We start from the raw sequence: 17227 nt of genomic DNA on the forward strand, positions 1-17227 counted from the left end.
TGAAAATAAATGATGGGCTGTTTGCTTCTTAAAAAAGATAAAGTGCTAGTTAGTGGTTGTTGAAAGGCAGGAAGAGGCGATGCGTCTACAGATGTCAGATGGGTTGCAAACTCTTTTATGATTATATATGATATATAGAGAGAGCCTGATAGCTAATCTTTGTCATCAGATTCATGCCCTGGCCCAAGACTTGGGTTGTTCTCAGCAATTCTGTATTTGTTGAACAGAAACTAACAGGTTTTCTAACACACAGAACCTCAGTAAATCGTTGTGAAGAAGTGAATGTGCCTTGTGCTGGGCACCGTTCTAGAGGCTTTGGGGGAAAATAAAGATGCATAGGACATGGTCTGTGATTGAAGGGCACTTAGGGTCTAGTTGGGTTCTAAATAAAGCCAGTACACAGATGACTCCGCAAAATAAGGCCCATGTCTTTAAAAAATATGTCAAGAAAATGCTGTGAAGTTTCAGAGAAAGGAAATGGTCACATCCACTTTGGGAGAATCAGGGAGGGTTTATGGAATAAGTTTGAGTCAAGTAGGGAGATAGAACTTGACTAGTTTGGAAAGAACACACCGTGTGGAGGGAAGGAGTCAGTGGGGGCCTTGAGGAACAGTGGGGGCTTTGGGGGAGGCCCAGCTGGTGGTCTGGTTGGAGGAATCTTTAAGTGATACATAAAGGAATAGTGGAAGGTAAAGTCTGAGTACTGGAGTGGAGGCCATCTTTGGAGTCTTTGCATGCGGAACCAGTAATTGACATTACTGGTAAGAGGAAGACTCTGAAACCAGTGAAGACATCCTAATCGCTCAAGTTTCTTGAGCCTGACTGTGTGCCAGGAACTGCACCAAGTGCCTTCAAGTGTTATCTCATTTTATTTTAAAAACAGCCCTATGAGCTATGGTCCTATTATTAACTCCATTTTATGGATGAGGAAAAGGAGGCCTTGTCGTGGAGAGGGGTTATGTAACTTGCCCCAGGCCACACGGCTTATGAGTAATAGCCACATGGCACGGAGGTTTCCAGTTTGGTTGACAGACAGAATAGTAGTGCCCTTTCTAGAAACAAAAAAAATGAAGGCGAGAATTTGTTTTGGATAAAAAGGAAACAAAAACCAACTGATGTGTTGGTTTAGGGCTGGGTAAGTCTCAGATAGCTAAAGGACCTCCAGCGGGAGGTATTCTGAGGCCACTGAAAATGCTGCTTTGGAGCTGGGAGAACATTATCCGTTTAAAGGGTGAGCAATTCATCCCCATGTGAGTCATTCAGAATGGAATCTAGTTCTCTGGGGGCACTAATACAGATTGGAATGTCTGCCCACACCTTGTTTGGTAGGTTTAGTATTTTTTTTAGAGTAGCAATTATTTTGAAATACTGGGACTTCATTATAATTGAATGATTTCCTTTAAGTTGCTTCTGGAAGACTGATAGATAGCCAGCATGGTTGGGTTTATCAGAAGGCACGGCTGGCCTTTGGAGCACGTGACTTTCTTTAAACACACGTACACTGGGCCTTCCTCTTTACAAAGACCTTGGAAATAGCTCAGCGCAAGTCTTTCAACCACTTTGAAATCTCCCTGCCCCACTCAAGTGTTCATGGTGGAATTTAGATTTAAGAAGACAGACAACCCTTTTTAAATACAAAGTTTCTCTAATTCCCATTTAAAAGAAAATAAGTTGAAGGACTATTTGATAGGCATTCCTCACTGACTTGGTAGAAAACTTGAATTTGCCCATCTTTCGCCTTTTCTTTTTGGATGCCCTCTTCCAATTTGCAGTGCTTCAGAGAAAGTAAGGCAAGAGTCTCCCATGGCCTGTTACCATGTGGTCTATCGATGCAAAAAAAAACTCTTGATCTCTTTCTTCCTTTCGCTTTCCCTTCTTTTAGAGTAGGTACAAGAACTCTCACTAGGTGTGTTTTTTTGTTTTTTTTTTTTTTCGCTAGGTGTCATCATTGGAAAGTAACAAAATGATTTTGAACAGCTTAGAAACGGAATTTCTAGAAATGGGCAGTGAGAAAATGTTGGATGCAGTTTTTAATCTTGTCATTTCCTTTCTTTTTTTCCTTCTACATCAAGTTTGGATCGCCATATGCAAACCCACCACGGACACCATAAACCATTCCGATGCAAACTCTGCTCCTTCAAGTCCTCCTACAACAGCCGGCTGAAGACACATATCCTCAAAGCTCATGCTGGTGAGTTGCTGTTTGTGGAGCACAAGTTTCCCGAGTTTGAAATCTAATGGTTTTTTTTTTATTGAGTGATATTTTAAGTCTCTTGCTCCATACACATGAGAATTAAGTTTTTCTGGAGATGGTTGTGTATTCAGTTTTATTTTAATCTAATAAAGAAAAATAAAAATGAAAGCATCACTCAAAGGCAAAATGATACCCAGCCCCACATCACCCATGTCATAGTTGATTTGCCCAACTAACACATACCTACTGACAGATTTCATGCTTTCACAGGTTTTGTTTTTTAGAGAAATTTCTAAATGACCTAGACTTTCTAATGAAGATGCAAGAATTGTTACATCTACTAAAGATAACTTCCAACTAAAATAAAGTTACCATCTTGGGGATGTTCAAAGGGACAAAGAGAACTCAGGGTGTGTGAGATTTCTCATGCGATACCCTTAGATACATTTCCATACCCTAGATGAGGAAAGACTTTGGGTCATGAGTGTCCAGGAGCCGGGCTGGTCTCCATCACTCTATCGTTCCATCTCATTGTGCTTCTATCAGGAGCATCCCTTGCTTACCAGGCTCTGCACGAATAGGCATGTTATAGTCATTGTCTCATTTAATCCTTAAGACAGTTCTAAAGGGTGGGTGTTGCTGTCACCCTCAGTGTCCAGTGAAGCTACAGAGACTCAGAACTGTCCTGCTCTAGGCCACAGAGCCCATTCACAAAGCATTTGACTCCACAACAAAAACCTTCATCCTTGTCCCTAACAAGGTGCTGCCTCCCTCTCTCTTCTGTTCTTCTCTACTCTGCATATGATGGAAGATGCCCACAGGGAGCTAATCAGAACTCAGCCAAGAGAGGAAAGAGGCCTGAGTAGGAGAGGCAGGGGGCAGGGGCCTGGGGGCCTCCTCCCATGATACCCTTAGTCGTCTCAGAAGCCTGAGTTCACAGTAGCCTGTAGCCCCCTCAGAGGTGTTGACCACCTTTGAGGGACTTACATAAAACACAAAGGGAGACTGGGAAATTAAAAGCCTCAGAATACCTAATTGTACTATCAGAGATTCTTCTAGAGATCCAGTCTTCTCCCTGAGTTGGCTCAGCCAAGGTGTTTAGAATTCTAGTTGAATCCTAGTTTTAACTTTTTCAATCAACTAGAAATCTTGTCTCATTTATCAGCTTCCCTTGTGTGGTTATAAAAACTGGCCAGAACTTGAGTCCTTCGCTTTTGTCACTGCCTCATTTTCTTTGGAAATACGACCTTGTCTCTGTGCTCTTTCCTGAGTGTTGGGTCCTGGTCCTGTTGAACTGGCTTTATGGAGTAAAATTACTGAAGCCTTTGGATGCCATAAGCCCACTGGGGGCAGGGGATGGGACAGCAGACTAACTTTTCTCTATCTGATAGGATTTTAATATCTCCTAGGAAATGTTACTAAAAGCCATGAGTAAGAGGCTTTAGGGCTCAGACCACTCTTATTCTGACTTGTGTATGTTGCAAATTATTCAGCTGGGACACCATCCTGGTGAGCTTTTCCTACCAGTCTCAGCCTTGTCAAAAGCACTTTACCCCAGTGGGTTTTGGGTAAGTGATTTGACTTCAAAAAAGTGCCACAGGCTGCATGCTGACTCCAGGTCGTTGGGTTGAAGTGTATGTTCTGGGAGCTGACCGAGCAGACCAGCCGTCTGGGCTCACTGGTTGGCAAGAAGGAAGCATCCAGAGAGAGTGGGAGCAACATTAGCCAGTTCTCTGCACACCTTGGAATGTTGGTTTCCATGACACACAAGTGGTTTGGCTTGGAGAAAGACAGATCATTTTCCAGAAGACTCTTGCCTCATCTTGTCTGTTCTAGATGGATTATTTTATTTTATTTTAAAGGGTGAAAAGTAGTGTGGAGTAGCCAAATAATTTGGATTTGAATTCTCTCTCAGGTTATGCAACTTACAATCACCCACCAAGGTTCATAGAGCCAGGCTTGCACTGAAAAATTGAGAAATGGAATAAGGAGGGCAGAAGTATTGTATACAATATGACATACGTGTTTACTATTTTAGTATGTACCATTGTTCACATCCAGCTTTATCCTGTAACTCTTAGGTAATTGTTTGGGGTAGAGGGGGAATTGACTGATGTTCTTGTTTGGGTCCTCTGACTTCTTGAACTATTCTGCCCTGGGCTGTGGCATGTTGCATCATGCAAGGTTTTCTGTAGTTCTCTTTAAAGGTTTCTTAGAAATGCATGCTCTAGGGGTCATCAGTGGTAAAAAGGAGGCTTGATGCAGAACTTGGGATGCTGGGTTCATTTCACATGAAATCACTTAGTAATTTTCAGGTTGGCGGGAAGTAACCATCTCAGCAGGGTAGAAGTAAGGCTAGAGGTTTACCTGCTCATTCTTGCTTTGCTTTGGTGAGTATTCATCTGTAGAGTGTCAGCGTGGACCTCAGCTTACATTCACTGGTCTACGGAAGTTTCATTACTAACGATCTCTCTCCTCCTCTCATTCCTCTACTTCCTTCCCTTTCCTCTCCTCTGGTTTTTAAATTTCACCTTAAAAATACATTTTAAAAATACATGTTCATTAGGGAAAGTTTGAAAATGGAAGAAGAAATACAGGCAGCTATCCATAATCTTATTATCTTACACCACTGTTGTTAATATTTGATAATATTTCCTTTAACCATTTCCTCTATAATTACTTTTCAGAGTTATAATTTAATCTAAAATGTATTATGATTTTCTATTTATTTTTCTGAGTATAAGTGTTTTATTTTTCTGTTATTACAGACTGTTGAAGAATTTATTTTAGCAAATGATAATTCATCAAGAAGATATGCCCACATTTACTTACTCATTTCCCTGTGGGGGGAAATTTAGGTTATTTCATACCTTTTTGAAGCATGAATAATGTATATTTCTAAATTGAGATTTCTAAGTATTAATGGATATTTCCTTAATGTACACTCTCAGAATTGGAATTATTAAGTCGCAGGCATGAGCTTTCTGAGCTTATTATTATAAAAAGCAAAACTGCTTTCTGAGTTGATCATACCAGTGTGTGTCAGTCCCACAACATACGCATGCCCAGTTCACACCTTTGTTTCTTAAACTGCAATTCATTTAAAAGCTGACTTAGAGCGAAAGTAAATCATACTCTCGTTTAATTTGATCATAGTGATCTGTGCTGTATTTCCGTGGTATAAAAAGACTGAAAAGAAAAATACTTATTTTTACGTCCTTTTTATTAACGAAAAATGTTGGAGATACGCACAGACACAGACACCCACGTTTATATACATACACCTCTCTCTGTTCAGGAAGTGACTTATTTTTGCCCATTTCTACCCTATTGATCAGATAGGGAAATGGAGTTTTATGCCTAGGTTTGTGAACTGCTCCAGAAAAACCCCACATATAGAATGTGTGGAATCGAGGTGGCATGGAGTCAGCAAAGAAGTAAAGCATGAGAATAGTACAACAGTTGCACTGAGTGCCTTCATGCTCGGAAAGCCACTGATGGACTCTTGGAATAAGAAAGAAGCATATTCTTCTTGGGGAGGGTTTAGCTCAGTGGTAGAGCACATGCTCAGCATGCATGAGGTCCTGGGTTCGATCCCCAGTACCTCCATTAAATCAACAAACAAACCTAATTACCTCCCCCTGAAAAAATAAAGAAGCATATTCTTTTCTGCGGATGATACAAAGGCTACCTGGAGTGAGAACTGTCATGGTCATTTCTAGTATAGAGAGGGAGAGAGATGGGAGACCTTACTGAGGGCGCTCCATAGGCATTTGGCTCACTTCTTGCTGGGGAATCAACCGTAGGCTCGTCCCTGTCATAGAGCATGAGATAAAGGGGGACCAGGTCCCTGGGGTACCAAGCTCGCAAAGGGCACCGATCCCAGAGGAGCCTGTGGTTGGGGGCAGTGGGCGGGGCTTGGTCTGGGAGGATGCTCAGACCGTGAAGTTGGAGATGGCGCTCTCTCCCAGTAAACTAACCGTGTTATTTTGTGCCCCCCCCACTACCCCCGCCTTGTGCCTTCTCCCCTCTTCCTCCCCCTCTCCCCCACCACTGCCTTCCTCCAGGTGAGCATGCTTACAAGTGTTCTTGGTGCTCCTTTTCCACCATGACAATCAGCCAGCTGAAGGAACACTCCCTCAAGGTCCACGGAAAAGCCCTGACCCTCCCCAGGCCACGAATCGTCAGTCTCCTCTCCTCGCACGCCCACCACACCTCCCAAAAAGCTACCCCGGCCGAAGAGGTGGAAGACTCCAATGGTAAAAACGGGCCTTCTGCCAGGATCAACCCCTTGGGGTGGAGGGGGGCTGGGGTGAGCACCGGTCCTCCTTTCTAGAGGAAAATCTTACCTGAAAACGTGATGGTTTGAGTGAAGGAAGAAAGGTGAAAAGGTTGAACGGTGCAGAAATTGGAGTTGGAGGCGGGGGTGAACTCGGTGAATGGCTGTTTGGCGCTGTGGCCAAGGTGTCTCTGTGCTCCCCGTGCTGCTTGTGGGGAGAGTGCGTGGCGTGGGATGGATTTGTGTTGAATTCTTCTGCTATGGTTGCCTTCAAGAAAGCGGACAGAAGACCAGGAAGATTTTTCTTTCTTTTGTTTTTCAATCATTTTAATTGTTCGGGGATTTTTTGTTTTATTTGGGGTGGAGGATAATTAGGTTTATTTATTTACTTTATGGTGGCACTGGGGATTGAACCCAGGACCTCATGCATGCTAAGTGTGCACTCTGCCACTGAGCTATACCCTCCCCTGGATTTGTTTTTTATTTATTGTTTGATATCCTGTCTTGTTCTAAAAAACATGTGTGCTTTGAAGTATTTGGGGTGCAAGATGGGTAAGTTGATGACACAGAATTCAGAGTAGGAATGGAAAGGGTTGAGTGGGTGGGGAAGTGTGTCTGATCCCATCACAAGTTAATTTAGGGATAACCAGTGATTCCTTATATAGCTGAAGGGTGTTGAGGAAGCATCAGTTGGAAGGAGGGTGTAACCGCCCACTTTTTGGAGCTTCAGACCAAATCCAGGAAGTCATGGAGTGGGGTCTCCTCACTGGCGATGTAAGCACAGACATAGGAGAGAGAGAATGAATGTGAGAGGTGGCTGGTGTGGCCTAGGGAGCAAAGGATGGTTTACTGTTTTGATCAGACCAAGAAACAGAAGGGTTTCCATTACTCAGCTCACCTCTGGTGACTACAGAATCACGTGCTTCAGGGAGAGGGAGGGGGTCTGTAGATTCCTAACCTAACCACTGGAAAAGATCTGCTGTCTTCCTGACCCTCTCCTGCTTGAATCCTTCCTGCAGCATCTCTAGTAGCCAATTATCTACCACCAGCCTGACTATTTCCCAGGTCAGGGAATGGGCCATTTCCTAAGGTCTGCTGTTCCCTTCTTGGGAGGAGCTTCGTGGGCCAGAAAGAAAGTTCACGGGCTCTTTGGAACAAAGCCTTGGCTTGGACTCCTACATCTCTCAGTGCCCGCTGTGTTTTCCTGGGCAGTCTGAGCTTCCTGCACTCACATGTAAAAGTGGGTAATGATACCTACCGCAACCGACGGCCTTGGGAGGTTAATGAGAACAGGTAACACGTGCAAAAACCCGGCACATAGGAGGTATTTAATGAATGGGCATTTTATTCCTGCAATTTACACCTTTTGGTTGCAGTTTTGGCTTTGGGGACCATTTATAACAAGTACAAGCTGGGGGTTCTTCTTTATGTAAGGATTTAAAAAGATAGACCCTTCAGGTGACCTGAAGTTCTGGCAGCCCAGTGGGTCAACATGGTCTAGTCATCTGACTGTCAAAAGAGTAAATGAGTAATCTTCAGTCAGAAGGTCTGTGTGAAGACAGCTGTCGGGGGAGGGGGGGAGCAAAGGAAAGGTAAGTCCTGGGATGCAGAGCTGCCTTTGTTGAGCTGGAGAACTTGGCGGTCTTTCCTTTGTAAATCAGCAAAAATTAGGTGAAACACAGTAACTCCTCGGTGTTCCTGTCTGCAAGGGCTTCGCTTTCACGAAGGAGGCTGGTTATTACGTGACTGTGGCTTGTGATGATGTGAGCGCACCAAGTCCTCGCTGTCGTGTGGCAGTGTTTGTTATTGTTGTTTTCCAGGAAATCTTAAGCGTCCCGGAGCCCAGGGTGGGAGCGGGGTGGGGGGAAGCACCCACGAAAGGCTATGGAAGATGTCTCCTTTGCGCCTTGAGACCCCTCCCTCCCTGGCAGAGGCTACAGAGGAATAGAGTTTGGTCAAATTCCTGAGTCTGCTCCCCGCCGAGAGCTGAGAGCTGCATTGTGCTCAGAGGAACCCGAAATAAATACTGGGCCATTCTGGCCATCCTGCCGCTTAAAATCAAATGTTTAGAAGATGTTATCAGCATGGTATTGCATTAACCCCAACCCTATGCCTGAAGCCTGACTTTTTTGGGGGAGATTTCAGATTTTAGGTTAGGACTTTGTGGGGAAGGGTGGTTGCAGAGATGAACGTGATGATTCGAAGTTGAGTGGTGCTCCCCTGCAGAACGCAGATAGTCTTTATCCAGCCCAGGGAAGGTAATTTGCAACATGGGAAAGTGTTTTTCGTTCTCCTTCTAAAGAAAGGACATAAGTGACGTTGGGAAGACCTGGATGGCAACTCTCTTTAGTGAGACCTGCACAAAACTCATCGCACCTGTGCTGTTTTTAATGTATACAAATAACCTAGATCAATGGGTCAGCGGTGATTTGTTTAATTTGGGTGGGGTAAAACCCAAGGGCGGGGTAAATGGAAGAGTGGGCTGTTCTCCTGAATGAATAATTCTGTGGAAAGGAAAGTTAGTAGTTGATTCATTCGATAGATATTGTCTTGAGTCCTTCTGATGCAGGTGTTGCGTAGAGTTGGATGCCTGAGAATGACAGAAGAGGTTGAGAGTGGGAAGGCGGTTTGCTAGGGAGCTGAATGGTGGATTCCTAGAAATGGCTACATCTGGGGGATGAGAAAACAGCTGTGGGGCTAGACAGTAGCCTGTAAATCACGCCTTGAATGGGGTTTGAAACACGCATGTGAAATCCAGTTGCACATTTTAACAGGGAGAAGCCATGGGGCGATTGGCTCTCAGGGAAGGTTTCCCACACTGCGGATGCCAGGAAGCTCCGAACACAAGAACCAAAAATGTGTTGCAAGCAGGCCTGGGGGTGGGGAGTAGAGATCAACAACACCAGGGAAATCACCAGCATGTCCTTGGCTTCCCCGTCCCCTCGGGAGGGATGTGAGTCAAACGACTTGACGTGCTCACTGCTCTTTGCAGTGGTCAGATGCTTGCAGTCCGGAGAGCAAGCCAGTCTTCTCTGGCAGAAGGAAACGGGCTGAGCATGAGGGTGCTTCCCAATCCGGAGGGAAGCTACAATGGAAGGAAGCCGGAAAGGTGGACACGAGAAGGTGGAGGGGCGACTTCACCCCTGCTGCCTGGCTGCACACCTGTTCTGCACATAAACAGAGCTCTTGGGCTCTGGGCTCTCTGCCTCAAGGTTCCCCCAGCACGTGAATCCCATATATCTTCTTCATGACCGGTGGTTGGAAAGAAAAGCAGGAGTGATTCTGTGTATATGATAATGGGAAATGACATGTAATTGCTTTTCTAAACAGTGCATTAAGAGGAAATCATAAGGTTGTCAACAAAAGGGAGTTCTCTGCTCTGTTTGTGTTTACTGGGTTCCTTCTGGCATGTAAAACAGAGGACTGGGTTTTAGCAGGCTTTTTCTGAATCTCTGCTTTCAGTCCAGAAAGACACACATAAACACACACAACAGTGTAGTTTAATTATGAGATGTGTTTAAGTCTGAGAAGCTGACTACACGGCATGGCCAGTGGGTATGTCATTTAAAATTCAGCTATATCCTTCGTAAGTGGTCAAGCCAATGGTGACATTCCGTATTTTTCCTCCCTTGAATTTCCCCTGAAGAATCAATGGTTTTAATTTCTTCTCTCTATCCAGTTATGCTGGACAGAATTGCCTGCTTTAGGAAATAGCTACTATGATGTGCTTAAAACAAAAATCAGACACTCAGACCAGGTGCAAAATAAATAAGGTGGATGAGAATAAGACAGATTTTTAGTCTATGCACTAATGGCAACCTAGGGAAAACACCAAAAACCTTGGTCATGAAATCTTTCCCTTAGTGAGATAGTTCTCAATATAGTCTACCCAACAGAGACGTCTTTGCTAGCATGACTTGGTAGAAAAATGTTGTAAGGAGCTTCGTGATTTTTTTTTTTTCAGTAAAGGATTTTCCGTTACAACTTTTCAGTTGGCTTTTCTGTTCTAAACTCTAGAATAATGTTTGATAAGCTCTGTTTTTATCAAGACATCTCTCATCAAAGAACCACAGGCACTTCATATTGTATCAAAATCCAAGTCCCCTGCATTGCATTCAGAGTTTACCACTCAGTCACACTTCTCCATCCAGCGAGCCCTCGCTAACAAATACTTAGGTTTCCAAACATCGCTGTACTTGCTGCCCCCAGTATCTAACTTCTTCATTTCCACGCCCATGCATTTGAAAAAACTCTGCGCGGAGCTTGGAAGGATTTCCTCCTTGTCTGCTTCTGACTGTGAGTCTCTGACTTTAACTTCTAAAGACTGACACTTGCTGGCCCCAGCCCTCCTGGTTCCTGATGATCTTCTTGGTGCTCATTTGTACTGGTGGATGTGCTCTTGGTTCTGTCCCCTAATTTTCCAATGGGAGGAGTTAGGTAGATACGTATTAAATATTGGCTTCTTTTAACTGACCCACGATTTCCTGGAGGCATCACGATTTTCAACTCAGTTAATTGTCCTGAGTCTACTGACATGTCTGAGTAACTCCACGGAACCAGATTGTATGAAGGTGAAGTTTATTTCATTTCCACTGAAGAGCCAAGTTCCAAAAAGACAAACAATCCAAAGATGAAACCTGGGGGATTGCTCTGACAGGAACTTTCTGACATATCGCTTTGCCTAGAGGAACCAGTCTTCCTTGACAAAGAGTATTCTCAGCTTTGTCATTGTTCCCTGTATAACGAGACCTTCCATAGAAGTGGGAACTGAAGGCTGAGATGGGATGTAAGCCTTTCCAGTCCTCAGGAGGAGACAGGAAGTGTGGTGGCGCTGGGGGAGATGGACATTACTGGTGTGGTCACGTGGTATCAGAGCCCCTCCTTGGGCCAGGCACACATAATCGTTGACTCTGGGATGGGCTGGCTCGTCCTCTGTGTCAAAGAATGTACAGTGTTTGGTTGCAGTTAAATCCAATTCAGAGACGTTACAGAGTGAAACTGACCAACAAAATGTGTAGATTAGTAAAACAACTTTTTATTCTCCCTGAAAATTTTGCATACTTTTAACGTAATGCATAGGTTAGAAGAGATTTGGACTGGATAATTCCTACCAACCATAAATCAAAGATTGGCAAACTTATCGCCAAGGGCCAGATAGAAAATCTTTTCAGCTTTGTGAGCCATCGAGTCTCTGTTACATCCACTCAGCAGGGCCATTGCCATGTGAAAGCGGCCATAGAGAGTGTGTAAACAAATGGACATGGCTGTGTTCCAATAAAACTTTATGTACAAAAGCAGGGGAGGCTGGATTTGGCCCACGGGCAGTGTGTCACTGACCCCAGCCATGGATGACTAGCGGAAAAATTTACAGCAATGCCCATGAAATTAATCCTGTCTTTAATAAATGTCATTATAGACCTTTATATTTAACATACAGACTTTTCCTAGATGTCACTTAAAATATAACCTGACCTAAATATATTCTTTGTTTCACATATGAAATGTGAGGTATTAAAATAGAGCTTTAAAAATATTAGCATGTGAATTACATTTAAGCCTAAAAGAAAATCTCTGAGAGTTGCGTTGAGTCTGGTGCCAGACCATCAGCTCATTTAACCTTGACTGTAGCAGTACTTGACACTTAAAAAATTAAGATCTGAGATGCCTGCTTTTCGAAGAGGAGCTTTTCAGATTTCTAAATAGGTCAGACATAAAATTCAACCTTTAAGAGGATCCAATTAGTTGCTAGGGCATCAGACCTTTCACACGGGTTCCAATTGTAATCAGATTTCTCTTGGGGTGTAAGAAAGGAGAGGTGGTTTCTTTAAAAATGACAATAATGAAATGGAGGCTCTCGAGTGAATAATTGCGAAGTACAAAGATTTACATCGTTTATAGCACATGGGTTACAAGGCATAATTTTAATGGCTTGACCATAATTTTTAATAGGTTCTGCTGGTCTCAAAATTATCTGGCTGGAGAATAGTAACCTTCCCTTTGAGACGTCAGAATTTCTACATTAAAATGTGATTTTGAGTTTATTTTAATGCTTAGTGTGAAGAATGGTATTTCTACTATGAAGACTGAGTAAGTCTGTGACTTCAGTGGTGCAAAGCAGTACAGATGATTTCTGCATCCTGTGTTCTGCATCCGGAAGTCTTCAGCAGTTAAATGATTAAACCTTGCCCTCGTCGGCAAATAGGAAGCCTCCACAATTATCACCACCCTGAAGTCGAATATCATGTGATCGACCCTTCCCAGGAAACCCACCTGCCTGAGATTTCTGTGACTTTTTGAATTAGCCACAGTTTCATGTGCCAGAGGTTGAAAAACATTTCAAGTGTAAGCTTTCCATGTCCTGGGAACTCAGTCAACTTGCCCATCTCCCTCTTCCCATGCCAAGAAAAACATTTGTTCGTCAGAAATACAAGCATATACTACCAAAGCCATTCAGAGCTAGTTCTGAGCAGCTCCAGAATTCGCTTCATAATTTCCACAGCTGACTTTTCCATTGCTTGGTTGGAGATTACCTTACATTCTTCAGAACCTCAGTTGTGGGAAGTGTCTAAAAGGAAGAAGAAATTGACTTTATTCTTTGGCAGAAGATATATTCAGTTATTAGTCTGATCATGTAAAATTACTAGTCTTGGTTCTATTTTGAAAGAAAGAATTTTCCTTTGTCTTAATGATAAGGTAATGCCTACCTCAGGTTTTTTTTTTTTTTTCCCCCTTCTGGAACTGGAGCTAGACATTTTCACCCAATTATACTGGATATAAAATCTCTCAAACACTCTTGAGACTTCTTATGATTCCTGAGTTCTCTCCTCTCCTTCACATACTGTTCTGCGCTAGAGGATTTTACACAAGCAGAAGGAAGGGGATTGGATTTGGATGGACTAGTCTATGTGAGCCATGAGTCAGAGGTAGAAATTCTGGGACAGCTTTGCTGGAGCAGAGGGTATGCACTGGGCAAGATGGGCACGTGAAAAAGAATTTTTTTTAAGTGTCAGGATGAGAAGAAGGTGCCAGAAATAACCTCCTTGAAACAACTATTGTTTCTTTTTAAAAATAGAGTCGATGAGTTTTGAGGCTGTGGCCCAGGAAGGCACGTCTGAATGATGTACACATTTTCTTAACTCATTCATAAATAAATGACATCCTATAGAAACATCCCAGTGGTGGTGCTTAAACAAAAATGGCACGATATAGAACGGCCGCAGGGACGTGAGAGCTTCAGTAAGGAGGATCTGCGCGTGTTTTTTTCACTGACAAGGTCCGGTTTATGCCCAGGAGGGGCTGTGTTCTCGCCTTAGGGCTCTTCCGCTTTGTAAGCAGTTTCAGAAGCATCGAGCTCACCCAAAAGAGTGGCTGACAGCACAGGGCTCAGCTGAGGTTACATTTGCCTGCGCACTTCTTTTGGAGCAGCCATTCCAGGGCTGGGTTCTTCAGCTTCCTCGGGGACACAGAATATACTTACATGCCTCATGCAGACCACCCTCCTTATGTCCTTGTATGTTCCTGTGCTCTGAGCCCTTCACCAAAGTCACGGGGACGGTCACGTCGAGCCACACAGGACCTTCGAAGCCTTCACTGTAGTCCTTGAGTTTTACACTGCCAGTTCTATTTTTCCTCCCGACCAGTTTTAAAGTCATCCATTCTGGTTTGTCTGCACGTCTCTTTGTTTAATTCCGAAGTGATAAAATGAATCGTAATTTTTAATTCTGCTAACTGCCTTAAATTTGCCATCTAATTTAATACGTCTAATGAATCAGAGGTACAAATTATTAGTCTCATTTTATAGAGAAGGAAACAGAGACCCTGAGGGGTGAAAATGATGAGTCTAAAAGTCAGGAAACGCATATGTGGTGGACCTTGTCTGAACCCAGAGCCCCTGCCCTTTCACCTCTGCGCCGTCTCATCAGATTCGCGGCAGAAACACACATCCATAAATGAACCACGGTGGTGAAGACACAACCTCCTCTTAACATGTTTGGGGGTCCTAGAATCCTCCAAAGGAAACTAAAACCAAATTTTGCTATTAATATCTAGAGCTTAAGTTAACAGATACAGTGTTCAGTTAAAAGAGCAGAATCTAATGAATGTGAGATGTTGCATTTGGATTTTAACGGCTGTAGCCATGGAGAACAGAAGGAACTGATGAGTCCTGGGGGGCTTCTTGGAAGAGGTGGGGCTCAAGCTGGGCCTTGAAGGCTGAGGAGGGTTTTTACAGGCAGATAGGAATCCATCCCAGGTGGGAGGAGATTCAGAAGTAAACAAACATACAGAAGAAGGGATCCTGGGACAGCAAGGAGACCGGTCAGCCCGAGACTGGAGGGTGTGTCGGGAAGTTAGTGGGAGGAGAGTTGGTGCTGTGAGGAGAAGCAGAACCAAACTGTAGGGGTCATTAAGACCAGGAAGGGGTCTTTAGATTGTTAAGAAACAGGCTAAACAAAACAAGACCAGTGGCAAGGTCCCCATCCCCTTTGGAAGTGGGAAGGTGCTTTTGAACTATGAGTGCCTTAAGAACGCATGCGCATTGAAAGCAGTCATGGGAGGTAGGTATCCCTTTTGAAGACATCTGCAAAGATTTTTTCCTTCTGATTACAAGAGTAATACCTACTTACGATTAAAGAATAGCTTTATTGCAATACGTAATTCAAAATGCGAGGATTTTCCATAATGCCAGTTTCCCGGCACCCCAAATAATCTAACAACCGTCTGCTGTAGAATCACCAAAAGGTTTGTTCTTTGCATATACAGACAGGTGCTGCTTTGTTATTTTCATTTTTTTTTTCCAAACTGGGACCGTAATATACAAACTACTTTTTTTTTCATGTTTTTGTCTTGAAAGAGTCTGTCACTCATTGACTCACCGTAGTTTTAGAAGATGAAGGTCCATATTGCAAAACCAACACCAACAACAACAAAATTCCCCTTCAGATAATACATGTTGAGTACTTAAAGGCTTCAAGTATATTTGTGTGTATGTGATATATGTATTTAAGGTGGGATGCTCAGAATTACATAAGGCCTTCAAGGCTTCGCCAATCAAAAATTCACTCGTTTATTTCATTTTAAGGTTCATTCATCTCCTAAAAAATGACTTAAGTAGTCTCTTTCGCTACTGCTTAAGACTTAATACATTTGAAATATTGGCAAATAGTCTGTAAGTTAAATGGCCAAATCAGGATTGCAGACTGTCTAGACTATTGAGAGTAATGAGCTGAAGATGAGGTTCTGCTGGGGGATAGATAAAAAACGTGCTGGGAGCTTCTGATCTTTGCGTTCGCTTGCCTTCCTGGCCATGCCAAATAGCTTATAATTATCGATTACCATATCTGTCTCCCCAACTAAACCGAGTGCCCTCTGAGGTCAAGGACTGTTTCAGAGTCTTAGCACTTGGCAGGCCATTCAGTAAATATTTCTTGATTTGAATTAGGGCCACAAAATCAACCACACACAAGAAGAACGGGCGAAAGGATAGTTTTAACAATAGTTTATGTGTGAAAGAGCCTGGGAGTTTTAGTGACTGGGAGCTTGGTTATGTCACGCGAGATCTGGAAAAAGCCAAGGGGTTCAGGCTTGTGTGTACCATGACGTTGCACATTTTCCTCAGTCACACCTCTCCCCTCCAGTTAACTAACTTCGGTCTTCCCAGAAGTGACAGCGCCATATCCCTTTCAGCTCTGCAACCAAAGTGACTAATCTTTTTCCTCCAGGCAGCCAAGAAAAGGAGTGAGTACAGTTCTTCCTTTCTGCCACCTGTTGAGAACATTTCCGCTCCCTTCAGTTAATGAATGGTCCCTTTTCAAATGCCTGCTCTCTGCTTATTTCCTTCTCCTTATCTTCTGGAATGTTCTGTCACCTTCCTCAGTGAAGTCCATGCCCAGCTTACAGCCTTCCTTTTCACTCCAGCCATGACCATTGTGCTCTGGAATTTCAGTATGCTACACTCAGTGATAATGCCAACAAATAATTGGTCTCTTCAGCTGGAGAGATTTCCCTCCTTCTTGGATTCCACCACCCATCAACTGTGGCTGGATTTACCATAACCACTGTACCTCCAGCATTCTCAAACCCTTAAATTCTCTCTAACCACTACCCAGCCTAGACCCTCGGGTTACCCATTTCAAAGGGGCTTTCTCCAGCATCTTTGTGTCTTTGCCCACCTTGTCCTTTTCTGGTTTCCAACTTGCCAGACCTCAACCCAGAATAACTCTCATCCTGCACTTCCTCTGATTTTCTCCAGTCTTCCTGGCTCTAATCTTAAGCTTTCCCAGTTTGTATGCAAGGTTATCTTTGTTAACCACAAATCGGGTTTACTTTTAGAAATATGAATTTGAGCTTGTTCAGATTTATCCCCCTATAACATCAGTTTATTTCTGAGTATTCTAAGGTGCTTTCCTGAAGGAAAGAGACAGGCTTGGGGTCACAGCCAAGGTGGTAGACGTTGCAAACAGCTGCACTGTTTCCCTTGCCTGCCCCGAAGCTAACGGTGCATAAATGGAGTGAACAGCTCAAAGGTTCGTAGCTGTGGTATCACAAATTACTGTTCTGTACTTGGGAGCTGTGCTTCCTGTTACGCTGATTTTATAGTATTTTAAAATTTTGCCCATGAGGAAGTTTTTAATTAGGAATTCAGAGAAAGAAAGATGAAGAAATTCACATCTACCTTGCAAGCAAGAATAATGTCCGTAAGAAGGAACCACACTTGTGATTAACTCAATTAAAGGCAGACAGGAAAGTATAAGTAA

At 43.4% G+C, this 17227-nt stretch overlaps 1 protein-coding gene and 1 long non-coding RNA gene across 9 annotated transcripts in view; one reads left to right on the forward strand and one right to left on the reverse strand.

Annotated features, from left to right (window-relative positions):
* ZNF462 (zinc finger protein 462) overlaps positions 1-17227 on the forward strand; it is a 134482-nt gene that overhangs the window by 65912 nt on the left and 51343 nt on the right. For all 8 annotated transcript variants that reach the window (XR_004319382.1, XM_032478129.1, XM_032478128.1 and 5 more), the window contains 2 exons: positions 2073-2191; positions 6262-6453. Coding sequence is in view for 7 of the 8 variants with exons in the window: in XM_032478129.1 (XP_032334020.1) it covers positions 2073-2191; positions 6262-6453 (311 nt within the window). In the remaining variant the exon portion in view is untranslated. The remainder of the gene's footprint in view (positions 1-2072; positions 2192-6261; positions 6454-17227) is intronic.
* Positions 3450-11687, reverse strand: LOC116663213. The gene is made up of 3 exons (XR_004319384.1): positions 11611-11687; positions 10952-10957; positions 3450-3460 (listed from the first exon to the last, which is right to left on the reverse strand). It is a non-coding gene; the product is annotated as an uncharacterized LOC116663213 (long non-coding RNA).

The sequence above is a fragment of the Camelus ferus genome, chromosome 4 (assembly GCF_009834535.1).
Source record: "Camelus ferus isolate YT-003-E chromosome 4, BCGSAC_Cfer_1.0, whole genome shotgun sequence".
Classification (NCBI taxonomy): Eukaryota; Metazoa; Chordata; class Mammalia; order Artiodactyla; family Camelidae; genus Camelus; species Camelus ferus.